Source organism: Triturus cristatus, chromosome 9, assembly GCF_964204655.1.
Source record: "Triturus cristatus chromosome 9, aTriCri1.1, whole genome shotgun sequence".
In the NCBI taxonomy this organism is placed as follows: Eukaryota; Metazoa; Chordata; class Amphibia; order Caudata; family Salamandridae; genus Triturus; species Triturus cristatus.
Window position 1 is genome coordinate 1,010,483,647 of NC_140592.1, and position 17,197 is coordinate 1,010,500,843.

General features: G+C 46.7%; 1 protein-coding gene across 10 annotated transcripts in view; it reads left to right on the forward strand.

Annotated features, from left to right (window-relative positions):
- The first annotated feature begins 12,060 nt into the window (after positions 1-12,060).
- The window catches only part of LOC146799211 (uncharacterized), a 144,191-nt gene continuing 139,054 nt past the window's right edge, over positions 12,061-17,197 (forward strand). For 2 of the 10 annotated variants that reach the window (XM_085626661.1, XM_085626662.1), the window contains exon 1: positions 13,094-13,309. In XM_085626661.1, the coding sequence (XP_085482787.1) occupies positions 13,185-13,309 (125 nt within the window). In that variant the 5' untranslated portion in view covers positions 13,094-13,184. Of the gene's footprint in view, positions 12,150-13,062; positions 13,310-17,197 lie in introns of those variants that run through there. The other 8 variants (XM_085626665.1, XM_085626669.1, XM_085626668.1 and 5 more) reach the window with 8 other exon arrangements.

Genomic DNA, 17,197 nt, shown 5'->3' on the forward strand with positions numbered 1-17,197 from the left:
TGGGGGAGCACATCTGCACATGACCCAGACACAGCTATAAACACTGGCTATGCAACTGGACCAAAATACCTCTTCCACTTGAGGGCCTGGCTGGATCGATAGGAGAGAGTGGTTGTGACACTTGGCCGTCGGGAAGCCAGATCACTGCCCCACCAAAGATTAAGATCTGCATTCCAAGGCCCCATGGCACACAGGACTGAAATTTAGTGGAGACATCCGTGGTTTAAAGGGAAACCCTTTGAACCACCTTCCAACTTTAAAGGCACACTACAGTATAACTACTGGTACCATACTTCAGCAGAGGAGAGATACACTTGTGGGGGTGTGGGACCGGAGAACTTGGAATTCCATGGTGTACACTACCAGAGGAATCTGGTGTTTAACATTGAGGATTACTGCCGTTGAAAGGGACTGTGCACACTTTCTGAATAGTGGCTGGCCTGGGAAGACTATCTGCTGCTGTTGTGTTGCACCCTGAAGTGTGCTCTCCAAGGGTTTATTGGCTTGCCCCCTGTTCTCTTGTGGAGGTCTTGGGGACATCAAAGATCTTCCGCAAGGGACCCACACCATCTTCTTGAGATACCTGGAGAGCAGGGCCCTCTTAAGTACCCATATCGTCTGCTGGATCCCATCTGGTAGCGAGGCGTGAGCGTGGAACTAAGTATTGTGCCTGGAGACCGGATTGCCTTGTGTGGAGCCCCAAAAGTACTGCCCAAATCTAAGGACTGTGGCCCCTTCATTGTGGAGCCTCAATACGCATAAGGTTTCTAGTTGGTGGTGAGCCGATCCACTGGTTGTGGGACCATGCATTGCCTGCTTCACCAATCATGCTGCATCTCTCTCATGCGACACAGCGATTGCATGCTCATTGCATGTGGTGTCTGATTCACAGGTTGTGAGCCTTGGAGGTGAGGGTGTACCCATAGTAGTGCCTCATTCTACCTTATGTGGCACTGCTGAACTTGCGCCTGTGTGTGTGACCGTAATTGTCTGGTGTGACTCGTATCAACGCGCACCAGACATTGTGCGGAGGAGTGGATTCGTGGATTCTTGTTCCGAGGTGCTCGGACTGCCTGAAGCGTGTGTTTAATGGGGTGCCTCCTTCTTCAGAGATGCTCCCCTGCATCATCCCTCATTCATTAATTGTTCCTTTTCTGCCCTAAATGTGGCAGACCAACTGCCCTCTCCTCACAACTTCGTATTGCCAGGTAGTATTTCCAGGACCAGGCCGAGGTGGTGAGAGAAATTGACTGGGCTAAGGAACGCTTCTGAGAGCGAGTCAAGAGACTGCGTGATCACCCCGTCAAGAGACTGCATGCCCCCCTCCCATGCTTCGCAGAACTTGTCTGGTGCCGGAAGGTACAGTGTGGAATCCTTTGATTGAATGACTATTGCCTTCAGCCTGCTTCGGCTCCGCAAACCATGGGTGAATTTCTCAAGTAGGGGCCAGACCTCCATTGGTCGACTCCCACCTAATTAGCCCTGTTACCTACACCCGCTTTCTTCCATGACTAAGTATGACTCCTGTAGTGATCAGCCTAGAATTGGGGGGAGGGTTTCTTTATCTCCAGCCCGTGGGTGTAGGGTAGTGGGGGTAAGCTGAATGGTGAAGAAGGGCTTCGGCCATGGGGTCTGCATGCGCATTATCAACCGATCTGCCTGATATCAGTTGCACAGCATCACGGTGCTGTGTGCGTATGTGTGGGAATGCGCTCCATGCAGACCTACCTGATATCTGTGGCACACTAGCTGGCCATACCAAGAAAAGAATACAGCATGTTTAAATATTGTGGAGAGGAAGTAGATGACAAAGCCTGATCCTTGGCTGGATCTGGAGTCCATTCCCTCTGAGAAAATGTGCTCAAAGAATTTCAGCTTTCTTTTGTGAAACTCACACTTTTCAGCATTCAATGTGACACCTGCATCAGCAAGCTCACGGTGTGAGAAGGTGGCCTGGTATATGCTGTCCACTAATTAAACTGTTGTTTTTGCATTTGTCACCCCGAGTGGGACGGGTATGCCCAGACGTGGGTCCCGTGCTCTCCATGCCACTGGAATCAAGCTATCCTGGCTGAAGAGGGGTGAAACCCCGAAACCGGTCCTAGGATGCTTGTTTCCAGTCCAGGAAGGACCTGGCTTGGCAGTTCGGGCTGGACTGTGCCCATGGGGTACAGAGTCAAGACTGATTTGCATATGGCTGGGTTCAACCTGGAATGGCATTGTGAGCAAAAAAACGATGGATTTAGGCCCAGAACTCTGTACTGGGGTGAATGTATGACATTGTTCTGCATTCGGTCCATCAACTGTTGTTTTTGCATTTGTCACCCCGAGTGGGACGGGTATGCCCAGACGTGGGTCCCGTGCTCTCCATGCCACTGGAATTAAGCTATCCTGGCTGAAGAGGGGTGAATCCCCAACACCGGTCCTAGGATGCTTCTTTCCAGTCCAGGGAGAACCTGGCTTGGCAGTTCGGGCTGGACTGTTCCCATGGGGCACAGGGTCAAGACTGATCTGCATATGGCTGGGTTCAAACTGGAATGGCATGGTGAGCAAAAAAACGATGGATTGAGGCCCAGATCTCTGTACTGGGGTGAATGTATGACATTGTTCTGCATTCTGTCCATCAACTGTTGTTTATGCATTTGTCACCCGAGTGGGACGGGTATGCCGAGACGTGGGTCCCGTGCTCTCCATGCCACTGGAATCAAGCTATCCTGACTGAAGAGGGGTGAGACCCCGAAACCGGTCCAAGGATGCTTGTTTCCAGTCGAGGGAGGACCTGGCTTGGCAGTTCGGACTGGACTGTTCCCATGGGGCACAGGGTCAAGACTGATTTGCATATGGCTGGGTTCAAACTGGAATGGCATTGTGAGCAACAAAACGATGGATTTAGGCCCAGATCTCTGTACTGGGGTGAATGTATGACATTGTTCTGTATTCTGTCCATCAACTGTTGTTTTTGCACTAATTAAAGTGGGCACCCTGTACCAGTCTACACGACCCTTATGATGTACGAGGTCAAAGATAACCTTATTGAAAGCTATCCTAGTGGTAGCTATGGAGAGCAGCCTTCAGGCTTAATCTTGAATGCATGTAAAACAGCTTGTTTCACCAGAATATCACCTCCTAAATGGCTAAATGAAATGAGAACCACACAGTGTTTATAAAAAAAAATGCATTAATTAATATAACACTCTCTACTAGTCTCTATACGAGACTATGACACAAAGCACACAATACTGAATCAATAAAACATTCGTAAATAGCAAAATACACAGCGGGCTCCAGGGGGAGACCGAACCATATACTAAAAAAATGGTATAACAACAATGACTTAACTAGACACAGTCCTTAGAGCACGTAGAATCGCTGGGACCCCAAGGTACCACCCAGAGGAGTGACACTGCACCCACTTAGGACGGGTGCAGTGAGGAAACACAGTCTTGTGCTCCGTACAACTCTATGGGAAAGTTGTGGTTGCAAATTTACAAGTTAAGGACACTTCTAAGAGGACTTCGAGCAAACCCTTTGAAACTTAGGAGGATTTAAGGCCAACCCACCAGTGAGTACTAAAGTACCCGTGTTACCTATCCCAGAGGAGCCGGGTGCATAGGGGTCAAGTGGTGTCGGAAACCTTTGTTGTTTTCAATGGAGAGCTGCAAAGAAGTCCTACTACCAGGAGGGCGAAGAATGTCCGGTGGAATCTAAGCCTGGATTCAAGGTGACAAGAACCTGAAAGCAGAGGGGACAGAGTCTGGGTCACTTTCGATGACCAGGGGCTCGGTAGTCGAACGCCCACCAATGTCGAGTGCTTCAGGAGTGAAGAAGGGTTGCTTCACTCTGCAGCCATGGGGACCAGGAGATGTCGAGGATGACCAGAGTCCGGAGGTGAGCTGTCCCATGAAGGTTGTTGAGAGCTGAGGGGTCGATGTCTGGCTGGAGCACCAACAAGCCTTGGCAAATGCAACCTACATGGTCCGGGGAAACAGGTTACGATGAGGACCAGCAACGTCCAGGGGACTCTCCAAGCAATGGAGAGTCAGGGCACGTGTGGAGCAACTAGGTAGGCCCAAGAACAAACAAGTGACCTCGCAAGGACCCACAGGCCAACGGACCAGGGATCGCGAGGAGACCTCAAGCAAATTTGCAAAGTACCAGCCCACAGGACACTTGTGGAGTGGAGGTCGGATATTCAGTGCAACTACTGCTCAGGGTCAGGACTACACAGAGTCCAATGCACAAGCTCAGGAATCGTCACTAAGCATATGCAACTACAAATGTATGTGGTGCACAGGGGTTTGGGTTGCACAGTCCCCACGAGGGATACTGGTTTCAGAATCGCTGAGAGGGCAGATCAACCACAGGGACCTCCAGGAACCCATGTCCTGTGTTGCTGAAATCTTCAGAGTCCTCAGGAGCTTGGGAGAAGCAAACCGGTCAGATGCGTTTAGGTGCCTGCTTTTTCAGGGGAGTAACTCCTTTACTCCAAGGGAGATTCTTCAGTCGTCCAGCGTCGTGCAGGCAGTCGTAGTACTTGGTTTCTTCTTAACAGAATCTTGTCCAGGTAAAATCTAAAGTCCTGTAGTCAGGTAACCCACTTTATATCCATGAGAAGGGGTTGGAAAGATTATGTGGACCCTCCTAGGGGAGGGGCAGGACAGAGGGGGGGCTACACGCATGTCCTTTGTCCAGTTTCACACCAGAGCAGGAGCAAATGGCTTCCAGAACTGGTTTGAGCTGGACTATGCACAGGGACACCAAATGTTCCCCCAGTGCAGACTTTTTGGCACTCTCAGAGTGTACCCACCCAGCCCCAATACACTAAACCCTGTCTGGGAGTTGTTCACACCTCCCTGTGACAGGATGCCTATTGTCATGCCCCCCCCCCTCTTCTCAAGCTTGGCTCAGCAGCAGGAGAGCAGAATCGTGTTTGTGGCTGGCAGCATCCATTTTGTGCTGCCCTGGTCGAGAAAGCTGGTAGCGGGTAGACCGGTGACCCACATATGTCCCTTTGGAAGGGTGGAATCATACCTCCCACACCAGTTACTGGTGTGGAGGTATAATTCCAAGGTGTTTGACACCAAATACAGAATGTTTCTAAGCAGCCATTTTAAAGTTAGCATTTACCACAAGCTTATCATGCACTTAAACATATATGTCTGGCTGCACCACAGACAACCCTGGAGAATGGTCTCCAAAGGCTGCAGAGGGGCTCTGCTCATGGAGGGGCACCCTCTCACGTAAAACCCAGCACCCTGCCTTCAGGATTGTTAAGGCCTGCCATAGGGGTGACTGATAGGTATTTAAGTGTAGTGATTTAGATAGATATAGTGAACCTATATTTTAAGTAAGTAGTGCAAGCACCAGCTTACAGAGTCTGCTGTAGCAGGCTTGTTGTGTCAATTTGGATTGCCTCTCAGGGGTGGCATATTACATGCTGCAGCCCGTGGGAGGCCTCTGGCGTACCTCTGCCCTGGGTACATGGTGTACCATATACTAAGGACTGATAAGAATACCCCAGAATCCAATCTGGAGTGTACCTAAAGTACATGCATATCAATTTAAGGGAGAAAGCAGATAGACGGGGGGTCCTGAATAGCAGGATCCCACTCAGACTAGTCCAAAAAGAGTGTGGCATCATCAAAAAGTGGGGGTAACCATAAGAAGCAGATACTACTTTCCTACACACGGCACACTTGTTTAAGGGCTCTATCGTATTCTTTTTGTGTTGCCCCAAATACTTGTATATCATCACTGCAATTGAAATCATGTGTGAGAGGCTGTATAGTGTGAAAAATTATATCTTGGAAGAAGTTGGCACCTGAACATACTCAGAAGCTCAATCTTTTGTATCTGAACAAACCAACATGGTTTGAAAAGGTAGTAATGTACCTGAAATTTTCTTCCAATTCAAGCTGATCATATCCTTTGTTCAGATCAAGGCATGAAAAGACTTTGGCACCGTTCAACTGGGTAATCATATCGGCAACGTGCGGACCATGATGCCGTTCTCTTTTGATTGCCTAATTTGCTTGATGGATGTCAACACAAATTCGCACAGACTCTCCACTGTCCTTTTTAGGTACCACCACTATCGGCGACACCCATGATGTTGGACCAGTAGAGCACTCAATGATATCATTAATATGGAGCTGCACTTTCATGGTCTTAAGTCTTCCCAATCCATGAAACAAGGACGAAAATTGATTCACTATGTCATGATGAGCATTGATATTGTAATTCACAGAAATTAGTCCCATGTCAGCTGTAGTGCTGAAATAAAGTAGACAAGCACTTGACAAAGTGCCCTGAAGGACATGAATTGGAGGTTGCGCCTTTGTCTTTTTATGTTTCATAGTTGCCATGAATGAACCGTGACTTTGCAATGGCGTCAAGGCTGCCCATGTGTATACTTTGGTTTTCGGTGGTGTGAGATGGGGCACCGGAGACAGTATATTGTACTTTTTGGCTGGCATGATGTTTATCGACGCACCACTGTCTATAATAAATGGTATATAGCACTCATTGACCCTCAGTTTCACTTTGGGACAGTGTTCAAAGTAATTTCATGATTTCACTTGGCAATCCTTTTTCAACTTGTACTCTTCCTTGTATGATGCCAAACCTACATGCGCACATCTTTGAGTAGTCAGCATTGACATCACACAACCATCTTCATCACTATCGTACGACAGAGATGTCAAAGAATCCCTCAATGGAGAATTAGAAGACAATCGACCTTTTTCAGTTTCTACTTGCCTCAACTGATGTTGACGTGCGAGGAGGGACGGGAGAACTGAGAATACTGCTCAAGAGGCGTATTATCAAGCTGTTCAGTTGCAGTATGCAGCAGGATGGTATAACTAAGATTGCAGCATAGATGAGCAGATTACTCACCTTTGGTAATTCTCTTTCTGGTGGTTAATCTAACGACAGATTCTTGATCTTCGGAAAATTTTCCGAGCGACAGACTTTATCTGGAAATGTTTTTGTCTGTGCATTGAGTTCATTACACCCCACAAGTGACAAAGCAGAGCCCTGGATGAGCGCTTTCACAAGAGCAATCACATTGTCGAATAACAATAGATCGTGTTTGTTTTCCTTAATTTCTTGTGGGTCGGCGAAAACTCCTAGGAATCCAGGTAATTTGAATTCTAATGTCATGGTTGAACAATTCTAAATTATTTTCCGATTTCTTCCAAGAAAGGTTTAATCTTGCTACGTTGGAATACCTTAGGCGGCAGGTTGCCTTTCGCTTTGGACCAGTGCCTGCAAGTGCCAGCCTCTCTGAGGTCCATTTTCAACTTTTTGACTTCTCCTTTTTGAGTATTTAATAATGTAGTCCCCATGAGTGCATGGAATTGGGTGCCAGGCAGTGTTCAGTGTTTCATGGTCCTGCAGTTAATGGCAGTGAGTGATTGGGAGTGGGACCGGAGTCAAAGGATGCTAGTTCCTGGGTAGCTAGGTAAGTCTAAGCACTATTACATCTTGCAACATAAGAATTAGGAAAACTTTTTTTGTTTGTTTAGCTGTCACACACAAGTACAAGGACCTGCCAGGTGTGATCACTCACTCTCTTCTAGAAAGTCTACACCAGCCAGCACAAACATTGCCAGCTTTCGTGTCACAGCCCCTTGGTGACTGAGGACTGCTATGGAGGAGACGAAAGCTGCTTGTAGTGCCAAAGAGCACTCTGGGGAAGACTAGAAGACAGTCCGTAAGGGGTTTGGGCAGTCAGCTGGAAACGTTTGCTAACTTAAAAGTCAGTAGCATGAATTGCAGCCCTTAGCTTTAAAAGCTGCATGTTGCAATGGTTTAAAGGTGCAGAGTCTGTTTTTGCCAGGGGCTCAGACAATTGTTGCAAAGAGCTACCTATGGGGGAGGTGATGGTGCTGTGGTGTATGATATATCTCAGTATATGTTGTGCATCAGTGTTGTTCCTCTCCTGGTGTTCTATCCCATGGTGTTCTCACTATGTATGTTCTTAATGAGGATGACTGTGAGGGGTTTTCTCTTGGTGTCATGAGTGCTGTTCGAGTGTAAGAGGATGTAGCATCCTGTGATTTTAGGGAGTATGGTGTGAGGGTTTTTATATTTATTTCATAAGATCCACCCAATTTCTCAAGGTATTAAAAACTCTCGATTGATGTCCAGTGGACGCCTTTCACTGCTGACAACAACGACTGGTGCTGAGGGTTCATATTCATTCTAATTTTAATCCCTGAACCAATGCTAAAACAACTTGAAATGATTAAATCTAGTCACCCAGTTTACATCCACCCATCTTTGGTTCTCATATCCGTTGCACATACAGCTGGTGGTCGGACTACTGACGTTTTCAGCAGCTACCTCTCCTTTGGTTCAGTGACTGACCAATGGAAAGCTGGACAACCTACCCTCTGCTCAAGAAAGACAATTTATATGGTCCATTGTTTGAAAAAAAAGCCTCTCACTGTCCTAAACAATTACTAAAGCAACCCCCAACCATCCCATTTCTCACTATGGGTGAGCAAATCAATGTGCTGCTTTTCCTTCTCTCCCCTACCCCTACGACATGTCTCATACACCTGCTTGATTATGAACAGCAACCAGTCTTGGAAACTACGCCCATGTCCCCTCCTTCAAAGTTCCATCAAGGAGAGTGGTTCAGCAAGACAGCTGTAGACAATTTCCTTGTACATAACACAACGTGCATTTGTAAAGTGCACATTCACCCAGACGGGTATGTTGGTGCTGAATAACGGATGTTTTGTGTTACCCAACTCAATGGTACTCATTTTGTCAACCTCAGATCGGACCCACCAGGATTTGAACCTGTGACCAGGAGCTCAAACACAGATCTATATAGTCGATGCATTAGTCCACTAAGCTAATAGACTCTAAAGCTCTTATACATGTACCCCTTTCTGTCTCTCTACCAACCTCCCTAAATGAAAATACACACACATCTGATCTGACATGCTTATGACCACGGTGACATATCCTCCTTTACCCTGACCTCATCCGTCTCATTAAAACACCTTCCCAAAGTAATCATCCCCAGCTGTCTAGTTACACACTCCATCCTCATCACCAAACACCACAATGATACATTACATGACAATATAATCTACAACATATACCAATGTGCTATATGCCCCATCACAGAGATGGCATACATCTGTAGCACTTCCCCACATACCCCGATCCTAGAAGCCTGAACTTCTCTCATTCACATACTAACTACCAACAAAATCCCAACTCCCTCTATTTCTCACTACACATAACAGAATATGCATAAGTCCGTTTTTGTAAAGCGCGAGCTACTCACCCTTACGGGTCTCAAGGCGCTGGGGGCCGTCGTGGAAATTAAGTGAGCTATTGCCCAGAGTCACATGGCGCTGAGCTGAGCTGCCGCCGGAGCCGGGGATCGAACCGTGAACCCTGTGCTCCGAAGTCTGCTGCCCTGGCCGCTGCACCACGCCTCTACCAATATGAAACCCTCCAAGTAGGTAGGACAGGTGCAGATTTGAAGTGGAGTGGAATCCTATAAATGCAGATACCTTGGCTTAACTCCTGGACAACCCACAATTCTTACATCACATATTTACCCACCCTATGAATTATCCCTAAAAGCGAACCCCCATTGCAGAAGATATATTATTCCCAAATACCAAACAACTTTAACCAGGATTTATGGTACCTTGCATGGAGAATTTGACATTTGCATTAATAACAAATAGGCAAACTCAGGAACTCAACGACAGGTGATAGGACCCAACCGCACAAAAATAATAGCCAACAGTCAGGACATCAATGGGATAGCCTAAGACTAGCATAGTGGGCACAAGTCAACAATAATAGATGCTAATCCTTCACTGAGATATTCCTTCCAAAACTAGGTCACCGAGAAGACAAACCACAGTATGGGTACCCACTCTAGCTACACTCACCTATAAAAGAAATCCAACACTCACTCGCCATAAGAGATCCATCTGAACAAAACTTCTGATAGGCAACCATCAGCTGGCATGGGTCTGGTGGAGGCCAGAATACCCAAACCCCAGTGGAAGCAAGGGAGTAGAGTTGAACCACCATTCACTCTCATTTGTTAGGTTGTAAGGTTTAGAACCCCCATACAGTCAACACGTGCACTGCAATCAACGTACGCACACACCTTAGGTGACTCAGGAATAATATATGCCAAGTATGAAAGCTCCACTGAATGAATCACAAATGCAGACCATAGCCTGTATCAGCAACAAAAGCCCTGTAATTGGTGAATGCTGCACAATATGAATAAACAATAACATGAGATAATGTAATGTCACATGACACAATATGTGAATAAAATACATGAGATTCTGTAATCCCTGTATAAACGGCAGTCACTAATTTCTTAATAATTGGCGACTTGCTATGCACCAAGTCGCCGATTATAAAGAAAAGATGTCAGAATTTGAATATTTTAAGGTTATTACAGTTGAGTTTTGATGTCACAATTAACCGTGGGCGGAAAACTACGCTATGCTCGCGAAGTTTGCGTAGTTTGTGCTACTTCGCACTACGCGAATTGCACGTAGCACAGTGCAAAATCGTGTAGCATGGCGTAGTTGGCATTTTTTGCTCGCTCGCGGTCCTGAACGTCAAGTTGGCGACCGCGAGCGAGCAAAATGACATCCCGGCGAGACTTTTTCCTCGTTCGCGATCAGCAACATCAAGTTGCCTATCGCGAGCGTGGAAAATAATCCTCCCGACGAGATTCTCAACGTGGGGAGGTCAGGTTTCTCATTGCGAGTGGTCCCGTATGCTCGCGACCGCTCGCGATGAGAAACTACCAATCTGCGTTGAGAAAGCTGCTGCTCGAGTAAAAATCTACTCGAACGGCAGAAAACAACAGCCCGCACTGTGCAAGATGCCGTTTTCAATGATTGCACAGTGCGGACAAGCATCCGGCACTGTGCAATCATCGCGAACAGCGAACTACGCAGTTCGCGTAGTGCTACGCGTATCTTGCATAGTGCGAAGTGCACTTCGCGTAGCGCTACTACGCGGACTACGCCCAGGGTTAGTCACAATGCCTCCTGCCCAAGCCAGCAGCTGGGGTGAAAGGCAGGTCAAGTCAACAAGCATAATGAAAGCAGCTGTTTAAAGCAACAAATGGAACATTGCTTTTCTTTCTTCTGCTCTATTTTAATAGCTCACAGTAACAAGCAGAGAGAATGTGTTTATGTTTTTGCACTCCTTAGATAGAGAAAAACTAGAATCTTTCTGCATGTCTCCACCCATTCCTAGCTACTGCAGCATTTTTTTTTTTACTCTGATTTGAATTGAATTTTTTCTCTGGCCTCGTCTCATTAAATGGTTATGGAACTCCTAGGTGGCTTGCAATATCCTTTCAATGTATGCCTCATATGTTGATTAGACCTGTGGCCTATTTATTTAGCCACTTGTCTGGAGATACCTTTACTGGTACCTACATCTTTCTGAAATGTTATTATGTTAATATACCTGGGAGAGTGCATTGTTTGTGACAAGAATGTTGTTAGTGTGATTATTATAGGGCACGGTTTATGATCACCCTGTATACGCGAACCATGTTCTCTTGGTACTGTACCTAACTTAATGCAACTCATCCTTGCACTTTGTCAGACATGTTTTTTCCTGCACAGTATCCAGTCTCTCGCCATTGTCAAATGTTAGCTCGTCCAAATCGAGCATTCTAGCATTAGCAGGAAAATACAAGCCCGAAAATACAACACAGGACATGATGGGACTCACATGGGACAATTTTTGACCTCGATGTCTTCGGAGACAATTGTATCAATGACGTGCATTTCGGGCTCATTTTTCCTTGGCGCTTAGTGAGGTCTTTTTATTCCAATATTGAATATGCTGAATTACTGTTTTTAGGATCGCCATGTCGCAACATGGAGTAAAGACACCGCGTTTCCAGTCCTGGTCTGCCACTACCGAGGCAGTGCATTCTGGGAGCTGTAGTCTGTGTTTGCTGCAATTGTACCAATTAGTCAAGCACACCTGATGGTTAATACAAGGAACGCCCAGGACTGGAGTCGTGCTGCTCTGCCGAAACAGAGATGCATGGTACCCAGCGATTGACGAGTTTGTCTACCGAACTATCGTGAAGCATATTTTTCTGTCACTACGACGTATGTAGCGTGAGTTTCATTAAGGGGCAACGTGGATTAATAGCCTGAACATTTTTCACTTATCTACAGCTAGTTTCAGGCACTCCATTTGGGAGCGCGGCCTTACTTACCTCTTATGAATATACCAGGACGTCTTTAGGGGCTTGTTGTCCACTGGCACTTACGGTATTTTAGGCATACCTATTCACAGAAATGTTAACTACCCAGGTGTGACGTGTCACTCCCAACCATTGTTTTATTTTTATAAGAGCCATAGTTTGCTGGGGGTTGTAGGCCCATCCATGTAAAGAGAACAGCGAAATTACAAGACGCTTAATAGAAAGTGATGCTGGCTGAAGTGTCTAGCCTGGACGAAGGAGAATTTCATGAGGAGGAGTCAGTTCGCGCCGTCATTTGGGACAGTTAGACGTCATTGATTACATTTCGAGACGTAATAATACAGCTCGACTGGGTGAAATGGGAGGGGGCGGTTATACCTGTTCGAGGGAGGTCCATGTGCGAGTAGCTCACCCAGTCCAGATTTTTGTTTTGCATTATGGGACTTTCAAGCCTGTTTGTCTATAATCAAATAGGCACTACACATCCCAGAATGCAATGCTAAATCCTGTACTGGGTGAGCTATTCACGCACGGACCAAGGAAACTTCAGTGCTTTGTTAAAGGCATTTATCCCTATTAAAATCAAGCTTGAAGTTCTGATGATCCTTATAGTAGCTGCGTGAGGTCTGTTTTTTTTCCAACCAACAGCAGCCCTGCTAGATCTTGTACTTTCACTTTTCCCATTTTAAGTGTAGACCCCCAAATCCTAGGTTCTTAGTGCTGAGGCATGAAAAGTCATGAAAATCACCCACATGAGGTGCTACAAATCGACCGCTCCCATGGTGTTGATGTAGGTATTTTGGATAGAAGTGATAGGATAATGTTTCCTGTGATGTAATCAGGGTCGAAGGTCGTCAGATATTACTTCCTGTGAGGTAACAGGATATGCTAATTACTTCTTACACCTGCAACATTTGAAAAACTTGCGATCAGTGCCATGTCCCGGCTGGAGTTCTTCACGCTCTGGTCAGTGGAGGAGCCGCCCCGACAGCTGCTAAGGTTAGTAATGAGACGCGGACCTGCCCTTGCATCTGGAGAGGATGGACAAGGTGGTACTGAGAGGTAAACGTCACCTGGTGTAATGATCTCTCCCGCCCACCCCTATCTAATGGTACGCTGAGTGCAGAGTGTCGTGGCGCCCTCTAAAGCTCTCGCCTCGTTTTATATGTGTCCCCAATCCAATCTCCTGAAGCAAGAATGCTCTTATCCCCGGTTCAAATTGTGTCTCTCCCCCATCCGCTGCAGCAGTGGCGCTTCGGTTTCCTGGCATAATGCGGACCCCTCAAACGTTTTCTTTAAGGTCGTTGCCCATCGCCATCCTTTCAATGATGGCGGCCCCTCCCCCGTTCCCCGGTATAATGATCACACCTCTTGTGGCGTAATGCTGTTTAGCACCATCTCCTGGGCTAACAGGGCCCCCACCTTCGCAGATACCTATTCCTTACTGTAATAATGCCTTCCCCAATCTTTGTATGTGTTTAAGACTCTCTCTCTCTCTCTCTCTCCCCCTCCCAGTTCTCTTGTGAGGCCGCATCATCTCCTGGTGTGAGGTACCCCTTGGTTAAACTGTGCCTTCCCTGCCGTCTGACCGTGTGAGTGATTGATTCTGCGCCCATCAGCTGGTGTACTAATAATGGCCCCCATTTGGTGCTTTTACGCTGTCCCTTCAGAGCCTGTAGTAATGCTGCAATACGGGTCAACGATGCCATCCAGTCTCTTGGTGCAACAATGGCCCCCTCTCCCAGGGCCGGCGTTGGCGCTGGTGGCGGCCTGTGCGACAATGTTTGTTGGCGCCCCCCACCCCCAATGACCACCTCTGCCACGGATTCCCTCACTAGCACCCTTTACAAGTGCCTCGCAAGTCTCCATAACCACTGTCTCTCAGATTCATTTAGTTTTATAGCGCCACTCATACCAGTGTAAGGTGTCAGAGCACTTTATACCACACACACATTGCCGGGAGGCAATCATGTGTGTAAATCAGTGTACAGGAAATGTTACATCAGACAGCACTACACGGTGTAGTGTAGGAGTGACATGTCATCGACTGGTAGGCAATATAGTTTAAGTTCTTATTCAGGAAAAGCACAAATTCAGAATTTAAAACGTAACCTCATTGTTGGAGGTTCTCTTTCACAATGAGAATTGTTTTCCACCCAAATGAACTCTTTTCACAAGATTAGGATGATGAAAGACTGGGCAAAAACATACAGCTCTAACGTATACCTTGCAGTTTACATGCAGCTCTAGGCTGACAGTTAATAGCACAATGTTCTATATTAGGATTTTGACTTATAAACGATAAGCAACAAAAGGAGCTCTCTTACAGAAGCAGTAACCCACTGACCTATTTACATTCAATGCACTTCCTTATCTGCATGGCACACGTTCTTAGCAGCAGGCATTTTAACCCTCTGCGCTACCTTGGGATGAGTCAAAACTTCTACTAGACAAACCTCCAGTCCCTTTCCAGGAAGACATCTAATCACCGGACTTCTAATAGACGTCTGAAAGTTGTTGGAGGCCAAGAACGAGGCAGCAGGTGCTTTTAAAATAATACACATTTCCAAAAATGACGCCCCCACCCCAAGTCAACGCCCGGTGCAGTCGCACCGATCGCACCGCCCTAGAGCCGGCCCTGCCCTCTCCAGTCTTTGGTGTGACGCTGCACTGGCAGTCTCCGGTTACCTTGTGTAACAATGCGGCTTCCGTCCCGTCCCGTTTCGATGCTCTTCTTGCCACAGTCTTCTCTCGTAATGTAACAATGGCTTCTGGCCGCCTCCTGTAGCAATGCCCTTCTAGCCAGTCTCCTGCATTAACAAGGGTGTTCTGGCCAGTCTCCTTATGTAACAAGGTCCCTCTAGTCACAATTTCCTTCTATTCCAAGGCCCTTTCTACCCTCTTTAGCAATGCCCTTCTCCCCCCAGTCGGTTTAGTTAACAGTGCAGTTCTAGTCGCAATTTCGACCAGTAATACTTACTTACTGCCCGTTATGTCGCCTAGCATGTAGGGCAGCCACGGAGAACCTCCACTTCTGTCCATCTTGGGAAAGTATCTCTACGGTGCCCCGGCTGTGGCAGGGTCTTCAATTCTGTTCCCACTGTTCACCCCCTGGTGTTCTTTGGCCTGCATCTTCTCTGTTTTGCCTTCGGGGTCCAGTAGAGAGCTGTTCATGTGATGAAGTCTTGTTCTCTTCTGATGGGATGTCCTGTTCATAATGATGGTGTCCGTGCTCTCAGGCTTGCATCTGGTGAGCAATTCCTGATTAGAGATGGTTCACAGCCAGAAAATGCACAAGATTCTTATCAGCTTACTGGTGTGGAAGGCTGACAGTTTGATGTCACATTTTTGCCATCCATCAGCATTCTGATCCATACCAGAGTGTGCGCAGAACGCACCACTGGTAAAGCCTCAGCTTGGTGTTTTTGCTATACTGACATGCTCTCCACACACTGTTGAGCATCGTGACAGCATTCCTGGCTCTTGATGTCACTGCTTTCCCCTCCATCAAGTCTGATAGTACTGCACTGTAGGTAGGTGAACTTTTCAGTCATGGCTAGGTCCTCTCCGCCCCTTTTGATTGGTGAAGGGTTTGGGATGTTGAGTGGCATGACATCCAATTTCTTCATGTTGATCTTCAGGCCCAGTGTGCCTAGATATTGAGGCAAGATGTCCTTTCCTGTATGCTGGTGTGTGTGAGAGAGCAAGGCTAGGACATCCATACCGTCCAGGTCCTCCAGTATGGGGAATAAGGTCCATCTTATACCTCTGATCTGGTCTTAAGTTGTGCGTCTCATCACCCAGTTGATAACTAAGTTGAAAAGTAACATTGTCATCAGGCAACCCTGTCCCACACTGGTCTTGAATTCAAAGCTATACTTACTATCTCCCATCTTGCAGGTCAAACTATCTGCTTTGGTCTGCAATAGTCTCTCAATATACGCCAGAGGCTCACGGTGGATACTGCCAAAGGGTTTCTCAAAAAGCAATTAAGTTGTTGTATAGTTGTCTCTGCCACCCTGTGCACTACTTTGCGGAGCTGCGTAGAGTAAGAATCTGATCAAAACACACTCTGCCCCTTCAGAACCCAGCTTGTTATTTTCTTAACCGCTTGTCCACGGCCTCAGGAATGCGCTGTATAATATTTTTCATACTATGATTTTACTTGGGATTGACGGAAGGGCGATTACAGGTTAGTAGTTACAGTTGGTTAATGCTACCTTCTTTAGAATATTGACGATGATGCCTTGGTTCTAGATATCTGGTACTTGCTTTCCCTCCCAAATCAGTGTAAACAGTGGTTAGAGGATCTTAGCTGGTGATTCAGGGTCTGCCTTGAACATTTCTGCATTCAGGTTTTCTTGGCCATGAGCTTTTCCATTCTTGAGAGGGCGGGTGGTAGTGACGATTTCTTCTTTCTGAGGTGGGGTGGTATTCACATCCAAGTCTCTCTGCTTGGTACTAGTTTGTTCAATACTTTTTAGGTCTCGCTAAGCCAAAGGCTCGAAGAGACATTTTGTATGTGGGATTTTCAAAGTGCTACCCACAGTCTTTTGGCTGGCCTAAACCTTGAGTGCACGATCACATGCACGTGCACAGCTGCTCCCACTCCCCCCTCCCTTCTCTATAGCTTTCTTTCACTTTAGCCGCTTTGACCCTTGCATTCCCCCCCTCCCTTCTCACCCAGCCCTTTGATGCTCTGCTCGATTACTTTCACTTTCGCCGCTTTGATGTTTGATTTTTATTGCCTTTGTTTATGTGACGGTGATCCATTGCATTTGGCAGAACATTTCTGGGGCCGTATTGCATGAAATACACCAGGTGGCGCTAACGTGTTTTACAGAGCACCATACAGCATTTTGTTCTGCGTTAAAAAAAAGACGCTTTAGGAGCGAAAAGGAGCTATCCCTTTTACTTGTATTAAAATGTATTTTTAAAGGTTTCTCAAAG